Source organism: Lupinus angustifolius, chromosome LG01, assembly GCF_001865875.1.
Source record: "Lupinus angustifolius cultivar Tanjil chromosome LG01, LupAngTanjil_v1.0, whole genome shotgun sequence".
Lineage (NCBI taxonomy): Eukaryota > Viridiplantae > Streptophyta > Magnoliopsida > Fabales > Fabaceae > Lupinus > Lupinus angustifolius.
The window spans coordinates 1624412-1637715 of NC_032009.1; the positions used below are offsets into that span (position 1 = coordinate 1624412).

Below are 13304 nucleotides of genomic sequence, written 5' to 3' on the forward strand. Positions count from 1 at the left end.
TTTTTTTCATTTGTTTGTTTTAATTTATTTGTTATTCATTCCCTTTAATTCACTTTTATGTCATTATGTGTTTATGGGCTTCTAGCCCATTTAGCTAAGAATGAAAACCATTAAATTTATTACCATTTGTTTATGCTATTAGCTACTAAAGATTGTTTTTGACCAAGATATTATATTGATTTATTTTAGCATGTCTTATCAATAAACAATCAAATTGAAAAAGTATTTTAAAGGAGAAATTAATAGTGAGGTTACAACTCGCGTCGTATCTTACTTCTTACTTCGAACCTAGTATTGGTTGTGGTCATTTCTACTGCTCCTATTATTTATCGAAGTGAGAAGATGGTTAATGACCAATGTCGACTCTTCATCTATTAATTATCTCTTAAAAATATATAAGTTATTTAAAAACAAAAAATGTTTTAAGTTTTGTTTGGAATTTAATAATGAGGTTTAAAACTCGTATTGTATCTTTCTTCTCACTTCGAGTCGAGAATCGGTAGCGGTCACTTGTACTGCTTTTGTTATCTATCGAAATGGAAAGAGGGTAAACAATCAATGTTGATTCTTCGTCTATTAACTCCATTTCAATTAAATTCAAATAAACTCCTAAGCTTTACTTTATAAAAAATAATAACAAGTTTTAATTGTTTTAGGATTCAATAGCGAAGTTCCAACTCGTGTTGCATATTTCTCTTCGCTTCGAGCTGAGAATCGGTCACGGTCATTTGTACTGCGTCTGCTATCTATCGAAGTGGGAAGAGGGTAAGCAATCAATGTTGACTCTTTGTCTATTAATCTCACTCTAATTAAATTCAAACAAATTTCTAAATCTTTTACTCAAACCAAATTAAATTTTTAAGAACTACGTAGTCTTGATTTCCCTATTGCACCCGGGGATACGTAGGAGCAATATGAACTTGTCAGACACAAATAAAAATATAAAAAAATATTTTGTTTAAGCAATTTAATTTAAATAAATTAAGGGTACAATGTATGCAATTAGTTAGGGTACCGTTTTATTACGGGCGAACGGGGTGCTAATACCTTCCCCAATTCGTAATCGACTCCCGAACCTGGATATCAAAAATCCAAAAGCTCAATTTATTTGGGCTTTAGAGATTTTTTCTACATTTTTAACCATAAAATGTAGTGGCGACTCTAAGTGGTTGCGTAACCGAAAATCGGGGCGCGACACTCACCAAGTAATTAATCGTCAAAACCTTATTAGATCCTAACCATTTTGCAATCTCATGCAGACTCAGTAGACCACTCGCCTAAAAATTCTTAAGTACAGAATCATGGATGAGTATTATAATATTAATGAATGACAATAATTATAGCCCCACATTAATACAGTTAGATATGTATCTTTTATAAGGATATCTGATTTCTTTTCCAATTAAAAAGTGGATTGAAGAAAGAAAAAATAATACAAAGTGCATTGTATTTAAAGGATGAGTTCAAACAACTAACATTGAAGTCGCTTTGGCCGAGTGGTTAAGGCGTGTGCCTGCTAAGTACATGGGGTTTCCCCGCGAGAGTTCGAATCTCTCAGGCGACGTTTCATTTTTTCTTGAAATATTATCTGAATAATTGTCCTTTACATTATACAAGCTCCATTCCTTCAATTAAATTTGGAACATAACTTTCTTATCTCTCCTTCTACACCACTCTTCACCTCCACACTACTCAATTTAATCATAGCCTTTGGAAACTCAAAATCAAATCTTAACCCCAATAACCCTCTAATCTTCCCACCATAATTCTGCACCAATCTTCTTGTACTAGAATCTTCCCACAACCTCTGGTCTGACTCTAGAACCCCATTACCATCACCTACATTCTTGAAAAAACTAACATCAAATTTGGCTCCACTATCTTTGTCTAGAACAACCCTTTTCAAGCCATCTCCATTTTTGGGACAAAGTGCTTCAAGTTGTGCTAATAAAGATAGGTTTATAGTTGGATCAGCATTGCCAGAGGTGGTAAAGTTGTATAGGCGGTAACTGAAGAACCTGCATTCTGTTTGCCCTATTGTGTGTGCACCTACACATATATATAAATATAACTTATCAGATATACATAAATTATTGATCAACAACATATACTACTAGCATAATATGACCAAATCGTCTGTGAGTTTAATATATTATCACTGCATCATTATTGACTATTCAAAAAAGTAATACAAATAAATGATAAATAATATAAGAACTGTGCATAAATTTTTATACTCACATATACTCTAATATTATACGTTACATGTACATTAATTACAGTGAAAGAAAGCATACCCACTAACGTGACAAGGTCATGATCATCTAAACCTTTGGCAGCAAATTTTTGTTTCTGGACAGAAACTGAGTCAAGTGGAGAAGGCATGTTTGAGGCTTGAGATGATAGAGAAATCCTCCCATCTCTTCTTCCTGTGGGTACTGCCCAACTTGGCCCATCACTCTGCCATTTTCTCAAATGTTAATTTTAATTTATCAGTTCCGAAGTTTCTATACTATCAATTAATCCTACATCACTACATATGTGACTTTTACAAGTTTATTTCAATAATCAAGCATTGTTAATGATTTCGCAAGATATCATTAGTTGAGAGTGTAACAAACATTTACATTATGAATGTGTGACAATAAAATCCGTATTACTATTGTTTGATTTAGAGATAATCTTAATACCAAATCAACAGCATCACGTGCTGCCAATGCTAGTATGTCAGCACATGATACAACTCCGGGGCATATAGCCTCTAGTTGTGATTTTGCATCATCAATCACTTCAAAACCTCTTAGACCCAAGTTTGGCAATGCATTCCTTTCTGCTGAAGAACCTGCAATCAAAATTGAACCATCGCAGCCCTATAGAAGATATTGTTAATTTGTATGCTCAAAATTCAAGTAAATTTATAGGAATAAGAGTTATATATGCAAGGTTGTGTGAGTGATGAAAGACTAGGGTTGAGATATCATACCTGAACAAAGCAATCGTGAAAATGAAGCCTGAGTAGGCCAGGTGCAATGGTATGATCTTTGTTGAAATAGGATCCAACAGTGGACCGTACAATGGTCTCAACATTTGGGCATGAAGCAGAATAGAACCCAGTTTTCAGTTGAGCTTTTACTACCAAACTCATCAACAAAATCATTAAGGAGTTCAATATAGTATTCATTGGAACTAGCAACTTCAAACTTGGTACTTGTTACTTGTTACTTGATGATTCCCTCACTTGGTAGCAGCATTAGTGCCATTGGTTTTCACTTATATAAGGATTTCTCTCCCGGCAAAAGTGGATTCTTAAGAGACATGATTAAGCTTTTCTTGAAAGGTTTTGGCTCAATAGTCAATGACATTTTAATAAAGTGGAATATTATGGAGAAATTAGAAAGATGCTTTCCCATTTTGTTTTCGTTATACAAGCTCATATCAGAGAATATAAAGGTGGATGGATTTCACAGTTTCGACTTTAGATTACATAGTGGAGAGATCTTTTCATCCCTCTCTTCTTATCTTCAATGCTTCTGCTTTATTCCTTTACGCGTTTCTACTTTCTCTGTCTTATTTTTGCCATGCAATGCTTTCCTTTTTGCTTTAGTTGTTCACTTGTTTTCATTTCGTTCACATTAGCTTTGGATCATGAATTAGGATGAATGTTCTTGAGGGTTACTTTTGTACTACCATTAAAAATACAGTACCGAGTTACTGTTGGTAATTAAGCACTAAAGGGAAAATTTAAAAAATGAATAACAAACAGATGGAGCTATTAACTAAAGTCTTTGTTCACTATTAAGAGTGACCGGTGTTTTATATTGCATTCCAAAACTATAGTTGTGTTTAAATCTGTCATTTACAATTTAAAATAAAACTAATTCAAACCTGAAGACTTATATCTTAGGGACAACTTTTCTCCACAAAGTTAATCTATATCTATATACAAGCTCTTGCAAATTTCCCTATTTGGTGGACTGGTTTTAAGTGGTCAACTATAGCATGGTGCAGAACTTCTACCTATAGATGAAATACCATGACCACATTCTTTCATCCAATTATGATTGGACCCAAATATTGTCAAGATTTACCTGGTATGGATTTGGCTTAAAAAATTAGACTCACTCAACATTCAGGGTGAGAAATAGTTAGGAGAACAAGTGGTACTCCTATCCATAAAGACGATGACTATTACAAGAAATGCAACTAGATAGATTCCAAACCCATTCCAAAAAGGAGAAAGAAAACCCTTCGAATCGAGCACTAAGAAGATTCCATGAATGAAGGTTAATAATGAACATTACCTCATCAAGATTAAAAGAAGACTCATCAAAGATAATTTTGTTTCTAACTAACTACAAAGACCAAATAGTGACAAACCAAATGGTCATCCATTGTTGATGAGAATTTTTCGCCTCCCCAAACAAGTGCCAATGAGATAGAAAATTGCTTCCGGTACTACTAGGCAGAATAGAATAGATGCCGAACAAGGAGTAAAGTTTCTGCCATACACTGTAAGACAACGAGCACGTGAAGAACAAATGATCAGAAGATTCTTCTAACTCACCACAAAAGGCACATAGAGTCGAGGGAAGATATACTATAATGCCACGTCTAGCCAAATTCATCCGAGTAGGCACACCTCCCACGAAAAGTCTCCACGCAAAGCATTTCAACTTAGATGGGACCTTGGAAGCCCATAATCTCTTATAATGCAGATAATTATCATTCCTGACCTCATTTTGAAGTACCTTGTACGTATTACGAACCGAGTAGGTACCATTCTTATCGCATCCTAAGGTCTCTTATTATTCATATATGTATGTGTCTATTCAATTGTATAAAGAGTAATGACATCTCTTCGAATGAAAATATCATTACTTCTCTAATTTTTTCATTGTATGTACATGATAACAATATATATAAATATATCATTTCACATATCAAATTATATTTAATCGTGTTTATGGTTAAATTCAGGTTCAAAGATTGTTTTGGTCGACATTTGGGATCAAACTAGCTTCGAGACTAAGATCGGAACTCAACTAACACTTAGAGTCAATTAAGAGATAATCTTACCCAACTCGTACATGCTCATCACTACTTCTACCCACACACCATAGGAGTTTCTGATATTGTATAGTCTCATGCGGGAGGCTTATAACTTTCTTTGTTTTACTTTGAACTTATTTATTGGTTAAAGTTTATTATAATAATAAGAAACATATTAAAAAGTTCTAAAATTAACAGACAAATTATAACACTTATTAATGAGAAGTATTTTTTTTTTCAAATTAACATTTTAGCAATGTTAAAAAATTAATGCTCCATATTGTGAAAATTTTCCAACTAACACATTTTTAAAAATAGATTTACAATATCCCTACAATGAAAACTAAAAATTTAAACTAACATTATTAGTTATTCCTAGAGTCAATCAGAAAATACAAGGATAGCATGAAAAAATAAATTTCAAAACTGTATTACTCCATATAATTTTTGAAGTTTGATTTCAAAATATTAATTGTTATATAAAATATATAACTTTAAAGCAATCAATAAACCTATAATTAATATACCATACATAAATCCTCTAATGGAACCAAATTTAGACGATATCTGCCACATAGTGGCAGAAGGATTTTCCACTGAATTTTTTTGTAGAGACAATGACTACATATATACATATATAGTGATTGATTAAAGCTACTTGATCCTTTCATGCCCTCACAATCAACATTTGTTTTGTTTTTGACAGAGAAATAAGCAAATGGAAACAAATTAACAATAATTGATACATTACTTAATTCTCAGTTAATCATCTGAAAGATAAGCAAAGAACCAATTAGTCAATTACATCAATAACTCAACAATAGTAAAATGTACGGAATGGGTCTGATAGAGAAAATTATGCTAATTCATACAGTTATACCGCTTCACCATCAACGTCGTTATAGTTGAACATCACGTTAAATATTTCAACATCTATATCTTTCGCTTAAAGTATAACAAGGACCATGCAGCTGGTGTGGGATACAATAAGCGTGCACATTATTATCACATAAATAGGAAAAGTAAATTACGCTCCACTCTTTGTAGTGCCCCGCATGAAAATATGAGGAAAAAATTATGCATATTTTACTCTAGTCTTTAGGTTTAGTTATAATATTACCATCACTGATTTGTTAATTATTCAATTATACAAAGTAAGCTTATACAAAACTTTGAGAGATTAAGACTCTGATCTCAACAGTATATACTAGTAACTTATTAATTAGTTCTATGGAGTCATAAGTTGTTGTAATTGTTAAGGTGGAGGGGTTTAAGGAATGAAATGAATGATGTTATGATTTCGAGTCTCATTCATAGTAAAATAGATTTATAAGATAGTTTGATGGTTAGGATGAAGTGAAGGAAATTGAAGATTCGAGTCTCGCCCATAACAAATATTACTTGGTAACATTTGCCGATAAAAAGAAACTTATCGATTCTAATGCTAAACCAGTATCTTATAGGAGGTAGCTACCCCAGAAAGAACCAAACAAGAATGAGCATCAAATAATTATGAGAATGATAAACCAGTAGTCCAGTACATAAGAATTAATATAAGGAATATGTATATATAGTAAATAGTAAATTATGAATACAAACAATCAGGTAATAATGCAGTTTCTATGAACTTCGACACTATTTTATACACGCTCTTATTTTCAATCCCCCAAATCATCTAAATTGGGATGTGTATGAAAATGTATATATATATAGGTGTGTGAATATCAGATCATGAAAATGCTTATACTATGTGATATGTCACCTATACCCTTTAATTAATATAGACTACTCACTACAAATTCCTTTATACCCCTCAAATGATCCTCCAGGGAGATGAAGATGATGAAACACGTGAACACCACCATAATATTAATGATCCAAGGAAAGAGCCTTAAAGAAAAAAGCTGGAATCAACTCCTTGTTCCACACTGTTAAAGGTTGATGGGCTAGGACAGTTCCTATTGAGAAGCTCTTCAATCATTTGAAGGGCAATTCTGTCTTCTTCATCCATTTGTGTCCTCACTTGCACTTGTTCCTGATCATTCCCTGCCACTACTGCTGATAGAGACCCATCATTATTATTATTATTATTATTTTCTGAAGAAGTAGAAGAAGGTAGAGAACTACTACTACAATCTTCACCACCCTCATAGCTTTTATCACTCTTTTTCTTTCCCAGATGAACAGTCATGACCCAATTTGAATCAGAACGTTGGCCAGCACGCTTTTGCCACACTCCAATATGAGAATTCTCAGTGTCAAGCCTCAAACATGTCATGGATGGTGAAGGTACATTGCCACATTTTCGAAGCTTAGCATGTAGGGTCTCTTCTAGATCCTTCGACATGGAGGAAGTGCTGGTGTTATCATTGTTACTAATCATAATCTTGGGGTCACCTTCTGGTGTTTGGATTATTGGGAAATTGGTTTTGGCATTTCTTCCACTCATCAAAATCGCAGCTTGATCATAGGCTCGTGCAGCTTCTTCTGCTGTTTCAAATGTGCCTAACCAAACCCTTCTTTTCCTGTTAATAAAGAATATAGGACAAATTAAAATGGTGAGAAAATGGTGAAACGGAAAATTGTGATGGAAGTGGAAGAAACTTACAGAAGAGGGTGGCGAATTTCGGAAACCCAAGAACCCCAATGACGCTGCCTGACACCTCTGAACTTCTTTGATTGTACCATGATGGTGTTATTGTCCTTAGAAGTGTCACAAACAGTGATGGACAAGTACAGAAGGATCAGAGTTCCAAGATATAGAGTGAGAAAAGGGGGGAAAAACCAAGAAATTTAAGGCCAAAAATACTAAGAATCATTAAGCGTATTATTTTCTTCTCAAAAAACACTTCATTATTAGATATTTTTTTAAACTAATTAAAGGAAATAGTACACTTTTTAATACAGCTTATGTGCTTACCTCCAATATAAATCTCATAACATTTAGTTTTTTTTTTCTGTAATATAAAATGTATGTATGTTAACTATGAGGGTTCTCGTAACTAATATTAAATATACCACCTACATGCTTAACTCTTTCATTAAATGTTGGTTACATGGTGTTTGATTTGTTTACTAACTCAGCTCCTTTGAGCTTTTACCATATCCTCATTATCTTTTTCCTGGCAACTAATTTAGAGTTTTTTAAAATATGTACTCAACTTCATGGTACAATTACTGAGAAAACCGCAATGGGGGAAATTATATATAATAGCTCAAGATATTAAATATATAGATGAGTCACTTGACACTTTAATTTGTCTACTCATGTTCTCTATCAATTTATTATAATTTTACAACAATGAAATTTTGAATGGTTATTAAAAATAGGTGTAAATGAGTAAATTGGGGTGTTAATAACATCACCTAATTAGACCACTTTTTTTATTATTGTAAACTTATATTCAACATATATTAGAAACGTCTTTATAAAAAAGGATAAAAAATCTTTCAAAACAATATATATATATGATCTGATTATATGATATGCATGAAAGATGATATTAAAAACTGGGTTTATTGATGTCACTAATTTTATTGTAAGCATAGTATCCATTATTTAAACATTTAAATAGAAGTTAATACATAAATGGGAAATCATGCCCCACACAACTTTATACTGTCTAAATCAAACTATATAGTATATACCACGTTAGCGGGCCATATTTCACATAAAATGAGTGGAACCCAATTACCCAAAGGTGAAGGGAACACCCCTTAGGATTCTATTAATTGCCATTATTATATGGAGTCACATTTCAAAATGGTTGATGAAGCTAATTAAATATGGTAAATCGCAATAAACCTCCGAAATCACAGTTTAAGATAACACCTTCGATTTCATTGAGTTATAAATGAGGCTTTGTTTTTATTTTTTAGTTATAATTTTGTTAACTAGTGTCCTAAGTAAAATGGGTATGAAAACCAAAAGGATGCATTGGAAAAGGAAATATATATAAGTACTTTCTCTTAGTGATGTACTTATTGAAGAAAAGGAAAATATTATCTTCTTTTCTAAATCATACTTTCCTTATTCTTTTCGTTACTTATACATTGTTTTTAACTCCGATCCTTGGGATAGTGGCTAACGGTACCATTTTAATTAACTATAAAACGTTGGTGGGTCATCATGGAGAAATAGTAAGATGAAAATATGAAGTGAACGTGGACGAAATGAGAGCCTGAAAAGAGAGTAGTAGTTGTGGAAATATTGAAGATACAACAAGCTAGTGGCTGTGATTGGGGACCGATAAATAGTGAACTTATGTTGAGTATACGTGGATAGTGTCAACATTAAACACAAAACACAGCAACATCGTATTCGTCCTCTAATGCTTCGTCAATTTTGTTGAATCATCATCTTAATGCAAATTGACATCTCACCCAATAAAGAAACAAAATGTGTTTATGTATTATGATCTTCACTTCAAGAGTGTAAGTGATCCAGCTAGTAATTAAGAACCAGACCAAAATATACTAATGTAACATTTAAAAGTTAACTATTATTGTCTCAAGTTACAAATTTCCAAATTTACCTCATTCTTGTTTGATAAATTTGCAAGCCAAAAATAATTATTTATATAAGAAAGAAAAAAAGTATATAAACCAATCAAGTGATCAACTAATCAAAACAGTTACTAACTTAACTCACTATTAACTTCTTAATTGTTTAACCATCTTCTGAAATAATCTCTAAAATATTTTCAATACAAACCCTTCCAACTATTTTACATTCTTTTCAAAATATAGTATTCGTATAAGATAATAAGAAGTTCATGTAATTCAAAAAAATTTGATTATAAATTCTTGAAATAGGAAGTTACAATATTGGATATTTAAAAGTGATGGTAATTTAGTTTTGCTACATCGGTTCAAATCAAGTGATAGAAGATTATATTTACCCAAAAAATGACAAAGAGGTGCTACAGTAAATTTGATTTTTTTTTTTTATAAATAAAGTTAAGCTTTATATTCAAGTTCAGTTGTTTCACTTGTTTGATTGCCCAAAAGAAAACATGTTGGGATTTAAACCTTAAATATTTATTTAAAATAACATTTACTAAGTGTTTCGGTTTATACCTTAAATGAATTAAATGTAATAATTGAGGAGCGTAGTTCAAAGAATTGTATTGATGAGGAAAAAAACAAGGATTAGGGTGAAAATTTTACACTTCTTCGAGTCAATATTACATTTTAAAAAATTGATTTTAATTTTTTAAAGTTGTAATAACTAAACTCAATTTAATTTTTAGTCCCAAAAAAGATTACATTTTTTACTTTAAGCAAATAAAAAATATATTCAAGTCCAAGTTTGTCGTCAGTTTGATGATGTATTGACCACATGTCTGGTTGATGATTATCATGGTAAATTATATCAACACATTATCACTTAACTCATAGTAATAACCAAAATCAAATATTTTAAAATTTTATCCACTCATGCCCTTTTATTTAAATGAACTAAAACTAAAATCTTAAAAAATTTCAAAAATAAAATATCTTGACTAAACCTAATAAGTATTGTATGACAAAGATAATATATTCTCCAACAAATGCTTTACAAATATTTCATTCCTCTTCCTATGAATGAGTGAGGGTCTATGATGTTATATTCTTATCTAAGGTGTGGTCATGGTAGCTTTGGAGGTCCTTTCTCTACATTAATTATAACAGCAACACCCTTTCTCTGCTCATGGTTAGGTTAGCACATTAAAAATAGAGTTTAAAATCTATGCATTGACGGTGTAAAGTTTTTTACACTGTCAGCACATCATTTATTATTAATTTGTATTACTTTTGTTTGAGAGTTAATGGTAGTTAAAAATCAACGGTGAATAATTTACTGACAGTATAAAAAACTCTTACACTATATTAGAATATACATATTAAATCATTTGCAATATATATACTTTGTTTATTTGAATGTTGATATTGAAATAGGAACCTCTCCCTTCAAAATATAAACGCAAACACACTTAGGACTTTGTCTGTAGTTAAGAAACGGGGTTCTCTATTTTATTACTCCAGTTTAATAAAAATTGGGGTTCTTGTTTTTATTAATTATTAATATTACTCTTCACTTAACTCAAGAATAATGATATGGGGCATACATAAAATTTTAAAAGTATAGATTTTAAACTACTTATAAATATAAATAATTTATAAAAAAATCAATGCTCATTTACCTCATTTTAATACTAGGCACTCCAATAATAAGGACTGAGGCCTGATAATAGATATAATCAAAGCTTTTAATAAATATTGTATAGAAAATGTAACATATAAAAGGTATAAAACTCTTTTATACGAAGTCTGATAATAATAAATTTATATAGAGTACTAAAAAAATGATATTAAAAATTGAGAAAAACTAGAAGGATATTTAATGCTTTTAAACTAATGTGGAGGATAACAAAACCCATAGAATTTTAAGAAAGGTGTAATGAATAAAATAAAACTGTGTTCTCAAATTGTCTGAGGAAGTGGCTTAACTTTTTTATTTAAAAAAAGTGATTTAATTTTAGTTAATATAAATCTAAAATTTAAATTTAGTTTCTTATTTAATTTAAGCGATTTTTATATCAAGAAACAGTTTTTAGAAGAGCTGGATATTTGAAGGGTATTGAATTTAACACTTCCTTTGAAATCGTATATTTTCCTGATTACTTATGGCGCAATATATAGGCTTTTTTAACATTTGTTTTTTGGATTGAACATTTTTAGAAATTAAAATACGTTGAAGAATAACAAAATAAATTGCTAGACGTTTCGTTTATTCGGAAGCAGCTTTTTCTTTAACATATTTTAAAGTTTTGTTTTCTTTTAAATAGAATAATTTAAAAGTAATAATATTAAAGATTTAAGGTAAGGGTGGCATACTTCACAAAGCAAGTACTCTGAACTCAGTAGTCTCATTTTTTAGGAAGATGCCCATTTAAGGTGAATTAGACATGACAATAAAATCTATATTGGTGTGATATCTGATGATGTTAGTTTATGAGTTGAATTTCGGAGGAAAATAAATAAAAATAAAAGACTTAGAAACTATGAAATATATTTTGAGATAACTTCAAGCTATATGATCATAAACACGAGATGAATATGAATTGAGTCAAAGTTGAATCTCACTCAACTTAATTTGACTGAATTTACTTCTTAAGATTTAATATCGGCCCAAAGAACCAACTTTTTTATAGTTTCACCTCAGCCCAACAATACATTAACCCAGAATGAAGGAAATCTAGTTCCCAGTTATCATGTTATAAATCTGTTTTACTCTTTTGGGTTTACTTGGCCCAAGAAAAAGAAAAACATATTTACTGACTCACAGCAAGAGTTTGGAACTTGGGTATTATTTTTTTAAGATGATGGATATAATGAAAAGAGAAAATATTATCATAAGATAGTTTATCTGATTAAATTCAGTAGGTGTTTGACATGTCTCTTTTTTTCTTTTTAAAATGAAAATTTATTGAAGAAAAGGAAAAAACACATATCAAACGCTAAATAATTTAATCTTAATACGAGGAAATACTTTATTTTTCGATTTCATGAGAACAAGTACTCTGAAGGCAATGAGGCATCCCTTTGTAATATGAAAAGGCCTGACTCATCAATCATCATTTTAGAAATAAAAAAAGAGCCTAATCAAGTAATCATGTGCAGCATGCTGTATTATTGTGTCAAAGTTTTTAATTAAAGTATGGGATTAGTGTTGTGCGTGATTATTGGCGTGGACTCTTACGCACCAATTTATTTGTCTATAAAAACACGGCCTGACGCACATGTCATGTAGGTTATTAAATATTTTAACTTTTATCCATTTACTTCAATAAAGAATACTACAATTTTAATTTCTATCAATACGTCAATTTGAAAGAATTTTTTTGTCCGTATTTATTTATCGAATTTAGAATCCAAAAATATTTTAATCATTGTTTTCAGTACTCTGTTTATTTTATTTTCTATTTATCTAACATCAATGGAAGTGGGTACTCAAGTTTCCAATATTCATGGTATTTTCTTTATTGAATCTCTTATCTCTTGACTAAATTCACTTCTTTATGAAACATCCATACGGCAGAGTACAAATACACTACTATATGAAATCTCCATCTGAATTTATTCCAATACTTTTATTCCATGATAAATTCCTCTTATGTACTCATCACAGATAAAAAAAATGAACTAATTTATTGGGAAGGGAATCTCATCTGTATCATGCTATAGTTAACAGTTCATTTACAAGAAGAATT

At 30.9% G+C, this 13304-nt stretch overlaps 2 protein-coding genes and 1 non-coding gene across 4 annotated transcripts; 1 reads left to right on the forward strand and 2 right to left on the reverse strand.

The window, feature by feature from the left end:
- LOC109345480 (peroxidase 25-like) lies at positions 1457-3612 on the reverse strand. 2 transcript variants are annotated; one of them, XM_019584511.1, is made up of 5 exons: positions 2984-3612; positions 2691-2870; positions 2298-2460; positions 1619-2049; positions 1457-1575 (listed from the first exon to the last, which is right to left on the reverse strand). In XM_019584511.1, exons 1-4 carry the CDS (start codon positions 3179-3181, stop codon positions 1628-1630), a joined length of 963 nt encoding a protein of 320 aa, XP_019440056.1. In that variant the 5' UTR covers positions 3182-3612; the 3' UTR covers positions 1457-1575; positions 1619-1627. The 2 variants fall into 2 exon arrangements, with proteins under 2 accessions (XP_019440056.1, XP_019440048.1); XM_019584503.1 differs by having other exon boundaries at positions 1457-1576; positions 1614-2049.
- Positions 1483-1564, forward strand: TRNAS-GCU. Its single transcript has one exon. It is a non-coding gene; the product is annotated as a tRNA-Ser (tRNA).
- On the reverse strand, positions 6884-7815 carry LOC109345512 (ethylene-responsive transcription factor WIN1-like). The gene is made up of 2 exons (XM_019584565.1): positions 7658-7815; positions 6884-7574 (listed from the first exon to the last, which is right to left on the reverse strand). Exons 1-2 carry the CDS (start codon positions 7735-7737, stop codon positions 6941-6943), a joined length of 714 nt encoding a protein of 237 aa, XP_019440110.1. The 5' UTR covers positions 7738-7815; the 3' UTR covers positions 6884-6940.

What these genes read in the sequence shown, in the direction of transcription:
- LOC109345512 (XM_019584565.1), bottom strand. Translation starts at nt 7,737, where the DNA reads ATGGTACAATCAAAGAAGTTCAGAGGTGTCAGGCAGCGTCATTGGGGT. An exon ending in GAAATTCGCCACCCTCTTCT is followed by an intron (nt 7,575 to 7,657) that starts GTAAGTTTCTTC and finishes CTTTATTAACAG; the next exon opens with GAAAAGAAGGGTTTGGTTAG.
- LOC109345480 (XM_019584511.1), bottom strand. Translation starts at nt 3,181, where the DNA reads ATGAATACTATATTGAACTCCTTAATGATTTTGTTGATGAGTTTGGTA. An exon ending in TTCACGATTGCTTTGTTCAG is followed by an intron (nt 2,871 to 2,983) that starts GTATGATATCTC and finishes TATCTTCTATAG; the next exon opens with GGCTGCGATGGTTCAATTTT. An exon ending in CACGTGATGCTGTTGATTTG is followed by an intron (nt 2,461 to 2,690) that starts GTATTAAGATTA and finishes AGAAAATGGCAG; the next exon opens with AGTGATGGGCCAAGTTGGGC.